General features: G+C 37.0%; 1 protein-coding gene and 1 non-coding gene across 2 annotated transcripts in view; one reads left to right on the top strand and one right to left on the bottom strand.

Annotated features, from left to right (window-relative positions):
• Window positions 1-11,122, top strand: part of Mtmr9 (myotubularin related protein 9) — a 45,867-nt gene extending 34,745 nt beyond the window's left edge. The window contains exons 8-10 of the mRNA XM_026398862.2: window positions 67-287; window positions 3,532-3,683; window positions 6,272-11,122. Coding sequence (XP_026254647.2) covers window positions 67-287; window positions 3,532-3,683; window positions 6,272-6,435 — 537 coding nt within the window. The 3' untranslated portion in view covers window positions 6,436-11,122. The remainder of the gene's footprint in view (window positions 1-66; window positions 288-3,531; window positions 3,684-6,271) is intronic.
• Window positions 5,260-5,332, bottom strand: Trnaa-ugc (transfer RNA alanine (anticodon UGC)). Its single transcript has one exon. It is a non-coding gene; the product is annotated as a tRNA-Ala (tRNA).
• Window positions 11,123-15,014: the final 3,892 nt, after the last annotated feature.

The following is a 15,014-nucleotide window of genomic DNA, read 5'->3' as shown; positions in this document are numbered from 1 at the left end:
TTGATAGAATGTGTTGTAATGTGATCTCATCAGGTGTGACAGTTAAATTTCCACCTTTTCCCATAGGCTGGTCACCCGTTCCAACAGCGCTGTGCACAGTCAGCTTATTGCAATAGCAAGCAGAAGTGGGAGGCGCCTGTATTTCTTCTCTTCTTGGACTGTGTTTGGCAGATACTCCGTCAGTTCCCTTGCTCTTTTGAGTTTAATGAGCATTTCCTCATCATGCTCTTTGAGCATGCATATGCCTCACAGTTTGGAACATTTCTGGGCAACAATGAAAGTGAAAGGTGGGTACAGTGCACAAGGGACATTTCATTTTTAGTTGCTTGGTCACTTTCCAAAAGAGACAAGGTTTGGGGGTCTGTTAATGTTACACAGAAAAGGGTAGAGACTACAGTTAAGTTACGTGTAGTCTAAGAGCTAATCACATGCTGGAGGAGAGGATATCCTAGATTTTGTTCTGTTAGGTTAAAGTAAGTTCATACATTAAGTAAAAACTTTGAGCCATTTTGGGCAACCATTTTAAATGTTAATTTCTTTATATAGGATTATGATATCTTACATTTGGAAGAAGCCTTAATATATGATCCTACTCTGTCCCTTGGCTTTCTTTATAGATTAAGAGAAGATTCAGAGAGGTTAAGTGACTTGTCTAGGGACACATAGCTGGCTAGTCACCAAAAGTCTGGCCTAGAAATAGGTCTTCCTGCTCCTGCTGACAGAGCTGGCCACCTGTTATACCTAGAAATTGGCCTCAGGTCCCAACTGAGTCTCGCTTCACAGTCTGGGCACTTTAGGTTTTCCAGTTTATTAGAAGATTTGTATCAAAATGTTCTTAGAGGTGCATAGCTGGTAATCTTTCCTTTGGTTACAGTCACCAGGCTTCCTCTGGCTAGGGGCAGGATTTGCCTTGTTGCTGGGTGCCAACACCATGTAGTTGAGTAGTAAATGTAAATAAATGAGTGGAATTGTTCTATCTTTCCTAATTTAAGTGTCAGACAGCCAGGTATGATGGCACATGCCTGAAATTCTAGTGACTTGGGAGGCTGAAACAGGAAAATCACAAATTCAAGGCCAGCCTCAGCAACTTGGTGAGGCCTTGTCTCAAAATAAAAATAAAAAGGGGCTTGGGATGTGGCTCAGTGGTTAAGTACCCCTGGGTTCAGTCCCCAGTACCAAAGCAAAATAAAAGTCTGAGGAGAACAAAGCAATGCATGTTTTATTTAGAGCTGAATTGGCAAATGTTTCAACATTTGAGTTTCTCATAGATTTTTGACTTCAGAAGAAATAAAAATGAGGACTATATGAGTGCTGTAGAAAGTTCTCTGTCATCATGGTTTTCTCATCTTAACTTTTTCAATTAAAGGATACTGTAAAGTATGGAAAGGAGGCAAAGACACTATAGCGTGAATGTACTAATGTACTTTAAAGCAAAATTTAGAATTGTGCACTTAGTGAAGGCACAGGGCTTTTGGAATGACAGAGTAAAAGAAAGGCCTCTGAATATTGACTCCTCCAAATAACAATGAAAATACTTGCAAAAATATTTAAAAATCAACTATTTAGAATTCTGGAAATTAAATAAAGGCTTGCAACAATCTGAAAAGCATTCATTCAAGAAAAACTGCTAACCCTTGATAAGAACAGCAGGGTTTGGGCACTTGAACTTTGCCTAGCACCAACTCCTTTGCTCCAATTTGCAGTATCACTGAAAACCAGGAGCATTACAGCCACCAGAGGGAGGAGGAGCAGATTTGGAGTTTCTCAAAGAGTAGGGTACCAGGGTTGAGGATGCAGTTCATTGGTATAGTACTTGCCTAGCATGCACAAGGCTCTGGGTTTGATCCCCAGGACTGTCCAAAAAAAAGAGAAAAAAAGAAAGAAAGTCAGAAACCTCATGCCTTTAGAATTGTGCATACTTCTAAATTTTGCTTTGGAATACATTGGGTACATTTGTGCTGCAGTGTCTTCGCCTCCTTTACATACTTTCCAGTATCCATTAATTGAAAAAGTTCAAGATTTGAAATTAGAAGATTTATGTTCAAATCTCCATTGTGCATCTTTCTAGCCATATGACTTCTTACAGAGTCATAAACAATCATTAAAGGCTTTAAAACACCCTTCAGCAAAGTGACATATATGACTAGTTCAGCATTTAAGGAAATATGTTTGGTGACTACGAATTTCTGTTTGGTGTTACACCTAATATCCCTCAGAACTAACCTCTGACAAAGGAATCCCAGGTAGATTCATGTTCTGCTCCCCAGTTGTAGAGTTCTGGTAGTGCTGAGTGAGGAGGATTCTGAAGCTCTGTTGGGCTCTGCTGAATAAAGTTCAGGGATTGGCTAGCCATGGGCAGGAAGCATGGGGCTGTGGCAGTGATGTCTTGTCCTTGCCATCCCTGGTTCCTGGGAACATAGTGTGGGACACACTGTACTAACAGTTAAAGTCCAGTGCCATACAGATTTTGTGATTAGGTGGAAAACATGTATTGCATATAAAAACCACACATAATTAACTTGTTTGCAGCTTTGTAAACAATCAAGTGGTTTCAGGGCAAACCTGACTTTATAATAGAACTTCAGCTTGAATAGTGAATCCTGTGAAAATTGAATGTATTATCTTTTTGGTTAATACAAGTTTACCACAGGCTTTCAATCTTTGTTAAATTTACATTTTCCTAAAATGTAGCAGTCCATTTTCCTTCCAAATAGTTTATTCCATGATAGTGTCAAAGAGTTTAATATGAGGATTATTACAAAGATTGTTCATTGGGTATGGATGTAGATTAAGTCTGCTTTACATCAAGATTCATGTTCATTTTAAATCTTTGACAATTTATGTTTTATGTATGTGTTAGTTTTCCAAAAAGCTAAATAATTATCTAAAAAATTTTTACATTTTGAGATTTGATTCAACCACCTTTTTAATATGTATAAATTTTTGTGTCTTTATGTACTAGGCTTCTCAGAAACAAAGAAAGTAGGAAGTTTTTTTTTTTAATATTTAGCTATTTTAAATTTAAATATATTCCGTGGCACATGCTTGTAAATTCCAGAGACTCTGGAGACTAAGGGAGGAGGATCACAAGTTTTATGCCAGCTTCAGCAACTTAACAAGGCTCAGTCTCAAAATGAAAAATTAAAAAGGACTGGGGGTATAGCTCAGTAGTAAAGTGTTCCTGGGCTCAATTCCTAGTACTTCCTAGTACATACACATACATAGATACATATATACAGTGAATCCCAGATATAATAAAGTACTTTGGATTAAGCTTTATCGGTGAACCCAACATAACCCGATTCTGGTTTTGTCTTTTGCCTGTTTCTTGGAGGCCTGTAAAACAGACTTTGTTTTGTTGAGAGTTATAATGCTGATGAAATTTTATGACAAATATTTTTATTTTACAGTATTTTATTTCTCTACTAAAGGACTTGTGTTTTGCCTTCTATTGTACAGAGCAGACAAATTGTCCTATTAAGAGGAACATTTCATAGTGATTGTTTGATGGTGATTTTCTTTCTTGATCAGATGTAAATTGAAGCTCCAGCAGAAAACGATGTCTCTCTGGTCCTGGGTCAATCGGCCCAGTGAGCTGAGTAAGTTTGCCAATCCTCTCTTCGAAGCCAACAACTTGGTCATCTGGCCTTCGGTTGCTCCACAGAGTCTCCAGCTGTGGGAAGGTAAACCATTCCCTTTGCTGACTAACCACTCCCAGATGCTCTCCTGGCTGCCCAAGAGCTTGTGCTGCTGTGCCTGGATGTGGTCTTCAGGCCTGTTTGTCATTGTTACTAAGTGGTCTCTGATTAGTCATCTTTTCACATTTTTTCTAGTCCCCATTGGAGAAATTGAGAGTGATGATACACTGCTGTATGTATTTCTTGTTCTGTTTTCCCCAGATAGGAAAATGCATTGCTTTTGCATAACAGAGGTTAAGTAGGTAGTTGGATATGAATAAATTATAAGCTGTTTTCCTTTTTATGCTGTTATTATGGTAGGTTCCTTTGTAAATGCTATCAAATGGTTAAGTTTTCATTCATTCCAGTAATGTCCTATAAATAGACACAATACCATCATTGCAGAATTGCAGACATCTCATTGTTCATATAGAACAATAATCCATGCTCAGTTTTTACATGTATTCTAAAGTAGGTTATTTACATATACTAATTTTTCTGGCTACTGAAGCTCATCCCCTTAAATAGCAAAGCTTTTTCTGAAAAATTTACCAAAAGCTATCTAAAATATATTAGCTGTTCATCAAACAAAGGCTGTAAAATACCATTTAATTTCTTTGTAATCATTTGAAGACAGTAAGCACATCTTTATTCATGTACATATTAAGAGTGATAAAGCTTAAGATACAAGAATAGCAGCTATTTGGTGAATCAGACTAAATTACCATAAATGTCAGTGATTATACCATATTCTAATGTGTTGTATCTTGAGGGCACTTTGCATGTGGAGAGCTGTTTGCCCTTATACAGAAGGTCTTAGATGGTTTGCCTTCTTGGTCAGTTTCTACCTCTTCTGAATGTCAGTGCTGTGTCCTCTCCTTGTGGGGCAGCCATCTCAGCATGTGCCTCTAATCCCTCCTGTCCAGGCGTCCCTGGTTGGAAGTTGGGGAGATGGCTTCATGTAGTCTCCAAGCTCTCTGAGGCTAGGATTCCAGGCACTGATTTTGGGAAGGCCTTTTGGCTGCTAGGAAAAGAATTTCTTTGCCTATTTTTTTGTGGACAGTCACAGGAATAGAATAAGTGATCCCTTAAGTGAAAGATTACAGCTTTAGTTCCTGTTTAAAGACTTTAGGACAATTTATCTAAAAGCCACTGTCATGTTTAATCACTGAAGAAGCTAGCTTTTGGGGAGAAAAGCCAACTTTGTGAGTTGGATGTCCTGAAGTGTTCTTTAACTAGTTTTAACCAAGCCTCATTGGGATTTAGAGATTAGTGGTAGAAGGAAAATTTTGTTGTTACATGGATGAATTCCTGCTACTCCATTAAGAACAGTCCCAGTATGTGTTTAGCGCTTCCTCAACTCAGGGCTGGAAGAAATAAATGCTATATTAGGTTAGATCTTATGATAGGTTTAGAATAATTGTGTGACAGAAGAAACAGTGTAGGTCAGTTAATCTTTAAGCGTTGGCTTTCTTTATCTATGGTTGCACATGCACAGAGGTAACCAACCATAGGTTGAAAATAGTTGGAAAAAAACTGCATCTGTACTGAACATGTAAAGTTTCTCCTTGTTTTTTTTTTTTGGTGGTGCTGGGGATTGAACCCAGGGCCTTGTGCATGCAAGGCAAGCACTCTACCAACTGAGCTATATCCCCAGCCCTCTCCTTGTTGTTATTCCCTATAACAACTATTTACATAGCATTCACATTGTATTAAGTATTATAGGTAATCTAGAGAAGATTTAAAACATGAAGGGTGTGCACATATTATGTCATTTACATAAGGGACTTGAGCATCCGAGGATTTTAGTATCCAAGGGAAGAGGATGTCTAGAACCAGTTACCCTGCTGATACTGAGGACTATAAATCCTTTTAGTCTGTAGTAAAAGGGTAATTATTATTTGAGAAGGGAAGCAGTTATGCCTCTCAAATACTGGGGGAATGAGAGGAGAAGAGCACACACTGTGCTGAAGTTGAGGCAGCAACCCATGTGGGCTCTGCTTTTGCCATCACTGTCACTTTTCCAGTGAAAGAGGTTTCACACATGTAGGAAATCGGGCCAGAGTAAACCCTGTGAGTGTAAAAATAAATGATTTGCATCGTGAAACTGGGAAGTTTGTGGCATTGTTATCAGCTTCTTTTCTTGAATGTATCACAGAACACTATTTTGCTCTCTGAGAATTTTGTGGAATTTTTCGGAAGAATTAGCATGTACATAAAAATAGTGAATTATTAGCTATTATATTTAATTGGATTCTTTCAGTACCTCAAGATGCCTGTATGTTTTAGAATATAATAAACATGTGCTGGGGTTGTAGCTCAGAGCTTGCCTAGCACATGTGAGCCACTGGATTTAATTCTCAGCACCACATATAAATAAATAAAATAAAATAAAGGTATTCTGTTCATCTACCACCACCACCACCACAACAACAAAAACCAAATTAGATCTTGTTAAAAAATAAACAAAACAATATGTGTTGAAGAAAAAAATGTGCAGTATAATATAGGGAATTATCTATTATCCACTAACATGGTGTTGATCCATTATTTTTTTCCCTTCTGTTTTTCCACTCATGTGGAATTTTCAATAGGAATTTTCCTACGTTGGAACCGATCCTCCAAGTATGTGGATGAAGCATATGAGGAAATGGTGAACATCATTGAGTACAACAGGGAATTACAAGCAAAGGTCAACATCCTGAGGAGGCAGTTGGCAGAACTGGAAACAGAGGATGGACTGCGGGAGAGTCCCTGAAAGACCCCCACCATCTTAAGGACCTTCATGGCCGAGTCCTCCTCTTCCCCTCTCTTTCTGCAGTTCACTTGTACTTGATAGCCTTCAACTTAAGGCTTTGGACAGGGGACCCCTCTGATGTCATGCTCTCTCAGCACTGTAGAAACCACACCCACTATGATCACATTGCTTTGGAAACAGGAAGGAGGTCCCATTTTACATGGGATCGGTGACCTGTTTAATGGCATTTGTGTCACACATCATTTTACCAAAACTCTCCTCCTCGTCCTGTTTCCAAACAGTACTCCAGACCAGTTGAGGGTATGATGAAATCTCTTTAGGGAATATTTGGTGGATTAATAAGAGTCAAGCTTTTTAGCACTCTTGGTATAGAAATGTTTTTTAAAACTGAAGTGGTTAATAAACAAAAAATTTTGTTTAATATGCCATTTCCATTATCTTTGCAACATAAAATGACCATTCTCTTACAATTTTAGACTAAAAAAATTTGAATTCATTCTCATTCTGGATTGTCAAGAAAGGAAAATTGGAATACTTGTTCAAGGTACCTTCTTTCTGTAAGGGCAACAGGTATGGTCATTTGATTTTTGCATTAAGAAGAATTAAATTTATTTGAAGAGCAGACACTAAAAGTATGTGCAATATAGAATTCAAGTAGGAATTTGTTATTAAGAGAGAACTGTTACTATTGAATTTGTTTTTCAGGTCTCTGACCATGCATATAAAATGTGTATCAAATACTGGATATAAAATTAAATCATCATTTAGAATAAGGTTAATTTGTTAAGATTAAGCTACAAATATGGTTTCCTTAAACCAGAGATGCACTGCCCTTGTCAGAAGTTCTAATTGCACTGTTTTATATGTGTATGTGTGCGTTTATTTTATTTTTAAGTATTTTAAGCATTTACTGGGACTATGGTTGTTAAAACTTTCTTGTTGGCTGGAGCCATTCGAAAGTTTATCTTGACTCCACTAATTTGCCCAATATGTGTTAGGCAAACATGATTTAACTGAAGGAGGAGATTTTTTTAATACGATGCAGCTCTGTTTAAACCTCAGAAGCAGTTCTGCAGCGTCTCAGTGTTACAGAACAGCAGTGGCTGTGCTCCTGCTCTGCATCTTGGTTATAACCGCAGCTCTGAATGTTTGTGGTTCAGTACTGTCCAGATGTGTTTCTATCTAATGGCACTGCTCATGGTAACAATACCATCTGTTCTAGTTTTCCTTTAAGAGAATATTTGGAGAGTAATAACGTTTCTACACCATATGTGCATATGATTTCAGTAGTAACATGGCATTGGACCCTGCTGCAGAGTTAGGTATTGAGGTAAAAATACAACTTTCAAAAATATACTCTTGCAAAATTTATGGCCACATTCAGGAGCCTTAGAAAGTGGCAGATGCTTTCTGTCTTCAAATTCCCAAACTTCCTCTTTTTCGCCTTTCTCAGACTTGTACAAAAGGCTGGATAACAATCAACAGTCAAATGGTCTAGGTAAGTTTGCCTGCCTTCTTCTCTAAGCTCAGTTTTATTCTTGGCCTATTTTCTTGACTGTAGTCATGATTCCTGGGGCATTGACACCTTCACAAAAGACTAAGGGAAGGAGCTTTAGAGGTGTTCTTGCTGCCCATATCTCCGTGTTCTATGAAATGTCTGGGTTTCGAAAAAGAAGAAACAGCCTCACTTTTTTATGGATCCTCAAAATTCCTTTTGTTGGTTTGTGCAGCTGATCTTTTTGTCTTCTCTTATTTTTGTCTCAAGGCCACATATGAAAAAAGAGCCCTTTTCTTTTCAACTAATGGATTGATAAGGAGAACCATCTGGAGATTTCCTTAGTGATTTTTTAGAAGCAACTTCCACTGCTTATGCTGATCAGCTGCAGGGCTTCCATGGGTAGCAACTTGGAAGGGAATTGTTGTTGGGCTTGGTCATGGGAAACTCTTAAGCCATCAGTTTACACCTGTCTTCCTGATGAACACTTGATGTGTGAGCCAGAGACAGTAATAGCCTAGTATTTCAGTTTCTTTTTCTTTCTCCTGTTGAGACAGGATAAGTTTGTATTTTAAAGTTAACTTATAAATAGGGATTAACCAAACCTCAGATCTGTTTGCAAGTTGTAAAAATACATTTTGCTATAAGTGCACTTTCAAAAAGGTCACTTAATAATGTAAATATTACAGTTTCCCCAAACTCAAGAACCCTGTCGAGAACAAGTGCATCATCACTATAATTTGAAGAGGGTTTCTAGCAATACTATGGAGTTACCGCCCTGGGGTGAGGAGAATAAATTACAATGGATACGCTCATGAAAAAATACTTGTTAAGCATTAGGTCTGGAGAGTTGCCTTTGGTGAATATGGCTTTAAAAACTCCAATGAAAAGAATTGGTGACAGAATTAGTAAGCAAGCAGATGCCCTGTATGAGCCAGAGATAATCAAGTGTGAGGTGATCAGTCCACATACGTTAGTCGTCGCTCTTCTTCTGTAGAGAGGTTGGTTGACAGCGGGAAATGTTTCATAGAGTAGATCCCCAAAGATCATCTTCAGAAATACAAAGGACTACAGTCCTTCTTCAGTAACACCAAGGATCCTGAGATGTAAGCTAATGATTTTTTGAAAATCAGAAGAATATATTTACTTGATTATATAAGAAACCTGAAACTTTTTAGTAATTGGATTGATTAAAATTTTTGTTTTAACATTAAATGGAAAGAAAAGCAAAATAATAAAATCCATTAGCTTTTAAACAACTTATAAATATATTTTATTTCTTAGAAAAATTAGGCTGTCAAAGTAGAATTTTAAATGATTTTTGAGCAAACTTGCAAAGATAATGATAGATTCATTGAAAATCCCATATAGAGGATTTAAAAACTTTGCTTTGACCTCCGAGGCCTGATTAGAGGTAGGATCTCATTGCCTTTCATTTTAAAGATGAAGTTTAGTGGGATTTTATTTAGTCTTTGATTTAGTCAGTAATTGGCTTATGTTAAATAAAGCCAATATCATGGAAAAGATTTAACAGTTTATTAAAGTGAAAACATTTTGCCGCCTTTGAAAGATCTGATTAAAGACAGAACTCTGGTAGCTTTCTGGCTTCAGGAATAGCTGTTGTACTTGTCAGACGTCTTGAGAAGGTCATCTGGGTCAGTTAATCAGACTTAATCAGAGGCAAAGGTTTTAACATTGTCCACTTCCAATTTACCGAATGAGAACTACACAAGGATACTGTGGACATTCTTTGTTAGAAAAGTATTTCCTGGATAGGGAGTGGGTAATTTTTAGAATAGCTGCCCTCCTGTTCTGGAAACTTTGACCGTCACCAGGGAAGGATGGCATTGCCACATTGGTACAGGTTTGTGCCACACCTCAAGATGTAAGTCAGTTACTTCTCATTGTTTAACAAGAAGACAAACTGCCTCTCCAGAGCTGGTATTGTAAGTTATTACCAGATAGTATTTTTATGTTTTTCACCATCCTAACAAAAAACATTGAAAGATTGATTTCTCCATTTATATTTATTCTTAGATGATATAAAATGCTAAATTTATTATATTTGATTTATAATTTTTATTTTTTTTAATAAGACTACTTCCACCTACGCTCAGGCTTTATAATCCACTCTCCACAGCATCTTCTTCCATGATACTGATAGTCCCTGAGGAGATCCTCCGAAATTCTAGCCCTAGGTTTTAAAATTTCTGAACCTTTACCTAAATTCTCTTTTAAGAAACCTAATGCCCTTACTCATGAACCACACTGAGAACAGCAGTTTGAGCTTACTTTAGTGGAAGAGAACATAGCTCACTGTAGACACTACATTGTCTTGATGAGAGCTGACTGACTTTTAGAGCCATTCTGTTCAACCATCTGCAAATCTAAGGATTTTATGTGTTTGTGATTTGTAATAAGATTGAGTTTTGCAACACTGCCTGTGTCTGTCGGGCCAAGACATTTGCTTCACTCTGAAAATGCACATCTTTTTAGAGAAGTAAATTCTTCACAGATACACCCCGATTCCCGTGGTTTAGAACCCATATAGATCTATTACCATCTACACTAAAAATATTGTACTTGCACAACTTAGTTTATTAAAAAAAAATGTATTTCTAACAATAGCCGGGTATTTGGATTGTACTCTTGATATATTTGAATGTGACTCTTGGATTTAAGTGCACTATTATTCATGTCTTACACAATAAAATTGCACTGTATGGCGAATGTGTTTATAAAGTTTGCTTTGATAAAACCTCAAAGTGCTGTAACGTACAGGTTTCCATGTTGTGAACCTGTCTCTAGTCTGAGGGGAAAATTCTGAACTTCTGTAAGTCTGTGTAACACTTTGATATTATTTGTCATGTTCACCAAGTAGTAAGTTCATGTATGTCCTTGAACTGGAATCAGTCACCTTGAGTTGGTTGGTTGGTTTGTCAGGCTTGGTTTACCGAATCAAGAAATAGTCTTGTCAGTGTGGCACTGTTCTCAGTCTGTAATATTTGTCTGTGGTGTTCTCCCTCTGCCCGAGAGGAGTGTTGCGCAGATGCTGGTATTAAATTTCTATAGACAATGGTAATAAAATCTGTATATGTTCGAAAGCTGATAAATTAAATTTGTAGGCTGATTTTAATTTTTGGATATATTTGTGAGGGTCTTGACAGTGTTTCAGTTAAAATAACTATTTTTGATCATGTTTTGAAATAATTGAAATCTGCAAAAAAGTTATAAAATAGTACACAGTGATCTCCCATATACTGTTCACCTACATTGAATGGTTGATATTAACATTTCTTCAACACTCTTTGTGTGTGTGTTTTACTACTATTTACCCTTCTAAATACTTCACAGGTATATCCCAAGAATTAGTAGTATATATCGTATATAGTATTGACTTAGTGTGTATTAATATAAATAAATTAATTAGAGGAAATGGAAACCTTTCCTTAACATAAACTGCCAATTATTAAATGTAGAAATAGTGATGAAATTAGAAAGTCACTGTTTGGTAATCATCATGGTAATAATTGATTTAAGCAGTACCATCAATGAATGGAAACTAGCAGTTGCAAGTTTGTAGAGAACAGAATAGGAGAGCACCTTATCCAAGCAAAAGCTAACATTACCAGTAGTGAGACACACCGACATTATCTGAATTCTGAACAACTGAGAACACAGCATAATTTTTGGAGGGAAAAAAACACGACCTATGAGAGGCAAATGTAAGTACAAAATGAGTGGTCTGCATTCTTGAAAAAGAAAAAAATGTCAAGCTTATGGAAGAAAAGAAAACTGATAAACTTTTTACAAGTTTGAAATTGTTTCTAATCAAAGCCCAAACTGAACATACCAGCTGATATCATACAAAGTATTTAAAATAAAGCAAAATGAGAGTCAAAACATTTCAGCTGCTAATAAATATCTTCCCAACAAGTGAAACATCAAGCAGAAGAAAACTCTCATATTCCAAATACCTTTAAACAAAACCATCAAATAAGAAAAAAATTCTCAAATGAAAATTGCAAAATTCAGAACAGAAATAAACCGAGGAGGAGGAGGGAAAACAAAGAGTTGACGGATAAAGACAAAGTCATCTTAAAGATGAAGATGAAATTGAAAAGTCCCCAGTGGAGAACAGCTTCAACTGAAAATCATTAAATGGAACTGAAGAGCATGAAAGCCAGGAGAGTGAAAGATGAAGTAAACAGTGGTGCTAACTTAGGAAGAATTGGAGTGCCTAATGAAGAATAACAATGGAACAGAATTCCCAGACATAAAAATTTGAGTGAAATTGGATCTACATTGGCCAGTTCTAAAACATATTCTGGTAAAACCATTAGATTTAAGTATGAGGAAGAAAAAAGTCTTTAGGGTCTTTGACCAAGAAAGACTTTAAATCAGATCACCATTAGAGTGCTCAGTAGCATGCAAAGTAAGATGATAAGGATATCACCATTTTTGAGAAATGCCTGCCCCTAGAGTATGAGCTAAAGGTTTTGTGTGGAAAGTGGTGACAGTGAATAGGAGAGCAGTGTCTGAAATTGGGGTCCCTGATGACGTCATGGCTGTGGCATGCTTGGTGCCACATAACAGTGGATTTTCTTGAGCTACAAAAAACTCCTAACATTGCACATTGCAACTGTAGTATGTAATTGAGGAATAAATTGCATAATGTTGCTAACTCTCTTTCATGAATATAAAGAATAATGCTTGCATAGTCTTTAATTAGAGAGATATATAACAAAGATTGCTGGCGTAATTTAGACCTGCTTCTCCATCAGAGAGCAGCTTTCCACCCAATCCCAGCTGTTATCCTCAAAATCTGCATATGTGAGTCTTTATTTTTCTAATCTCTCATCTCTCACAGGAACCTGCTAATTTGGCTGCATTGCTCACAGTAGTTTCAGTAATAAAGTTTTAAAACCACAACAACGGTGCTTTTCTAACAGTACTACCTCCTTTCTTAAGCAGTCTATAAGGATAGACACATGATGATCCTTCTCTTTGGATCCTGTAAATGCCATGTTTTACACCCAACTCTGAATGCCCACCCCACACCTCCTTGCTTTGAAGCTTTTTCTTGGCTAACAGGGCCCATGCCAAAAAGGAGGATCTCCTCATCTGAGATAGAAATAGTAATCCTGTGGATCTGTTCAGGCCACCAACTGCGGTGAACAGCATGGCCAATCTAGCAGGTTCCAGTGAGGGAGGATGGGAGATTAGAAAAATACTCATGTACACAGATTTTTGAAGATAACGCCTGGGAGTGGGTGCAGTGTTGCTCTCTGATGAAGAAGAGGTCTAAAGAATTACTCCAGTAATCTTTATTATATATGTCTCTAATAAGGTTAAAGACTATGCAAGCATTATTGTTTGTATTCATGAAAGTTACAGAGTTAGCAATATTATGCAGTTTAAATGTGAATGGGTTTGATTCATCTATTTAAAGATTGTCAGGGCTGGGGAGGTAGCCCAATGGCAGAATACAAGGTTTAGTCCTCAGTACAGCAAAAAAGAAAAAGTCATCAGGTTGGCTTATCAATCCAAACCAAATTCTGTGTCATATGCAAGAGAGAAAGTGACAGAGATTTTTAGAACAAAGGGATGGTGTACCAATCAGTTTAATATACAACACAGTTACAGTAATCAAAACTGTGGTATTCTCATAAACAGATATGTGGGTTAATGGAACAGAACAGTGTTGAGAGATGTCAAAGATGATCTATGACAAGGATTTCAAGACCACACAATGGGAAAATATGATAGTCTCTTCAAATGTTGGGAAAACTGGCTATCCACATGCAAAAGAATGAAGTTGGAGCCTTACCTTATACCACATATGAAAATTGACTCAGAATGGAGAAAAGATCTAAATGAATGAGAAGCTAAGAAGAGGATATGGGAAAATCTAAATCCTAACCCTAAGCATAACGTGATTACAATTGGATTTGACTGTGTCTTGGATGTGACACCAAAGGACAAGAAGCAAAATAAAAAATATGACTATGTCAACCATTTGAAACTCCTGCACATCCGAAGAAACAGCAGTGAGAAGGCAATGTATAAAATGTAGGAAAACATTTACAAATTGTATCTGTTAAAGAGTTATAATTGAGATTATAAGAATGTTTCTTCTACAACTGAGCAACAGCAACAAGACCTGATTTTAAAATGGGCAAGGGACTTGAGAAGACGTGTTTCTAGAGATGAAGGGATGATGTATGTGAATCAACAAGTGTGAAAGTATACCATCACTAATCATTGCAAGTCGCTAATCAATGTAAGTCAGAATCAATGAAATGTCACCACAAACCTGTTAAGATAACAAGTGTTGATGAAAATGTAGAGAAATTGGAAATCTCATATCCTGTGGTAGGAATGTAAACTAGTACAACAGCTGTGGAAAATAGTATGGTAGTTCCTAAAAAATTTTTTAAAATAGCATAGGATTCAGCAATCCCGCTTCTAGGTTTATATCTGAAAAACCTGAAAGCAGAGTCTTAAGGATTGCACACCATGTTTATTGTAGCACCGTTCATAATAGCCAAGAGATGGGCTGGGGATGTGGCTCAAGCGGTAGCGCGCTCGCCTGGCATGCGTGCGGCCTGGGTTCGATCCTCAGCACCACATACCAACAAAGATGTTGTGTCCACCGAGAACTAATAAATAAATATTAAAAATTCTCTCTCTCTCTCCCCCCCTCACTCTCTCTTTAAAAAAAAAATAATAATAGCCAAGAGATGAAAGACAACACAAATGCCATCAGTGGGTAAAGAAAATATGGCATGTACACACAATAGAATATTGCTCAGTCTTTAAAAGGAAGGAAATTCTATCATGTGCTCTCACATGGATAAAGCTCTAGAATATTATACTCAAACAGGCCAGTCACAAAAAGGAAATGCTGTATCATTCCACTTACATGAGGTATCTAAAGTAGTCAGAGACATAACAAAATGGTGGTTGCCATGGGCTTTAGGGAGGGGGAATAATTTATTCAGTATGTGCAGCATCAATTTTGCAAGATGTAACCATTCTAGAAATCTTTTGCACCATAATATGAATATTACTAAATACTGAA

This window comes from Urocitellus parryii, chromosome 14 (assembly GCF_045843805.1).
Source record: "Urocitellus parryii isolate mUroPar1 chromosome 14, mUroPar1.hap1, whole genome shotgun sequence".
Lineage (NCBI taxonomy): Eukaryota > Metazoa > Chordata > Mammalia > Rodentia > Sciuridae > Urocitellus > Urocitellus parryii.
This window is presented reverse-complemented; position numbering and strand designations above follow the sequence as displayed.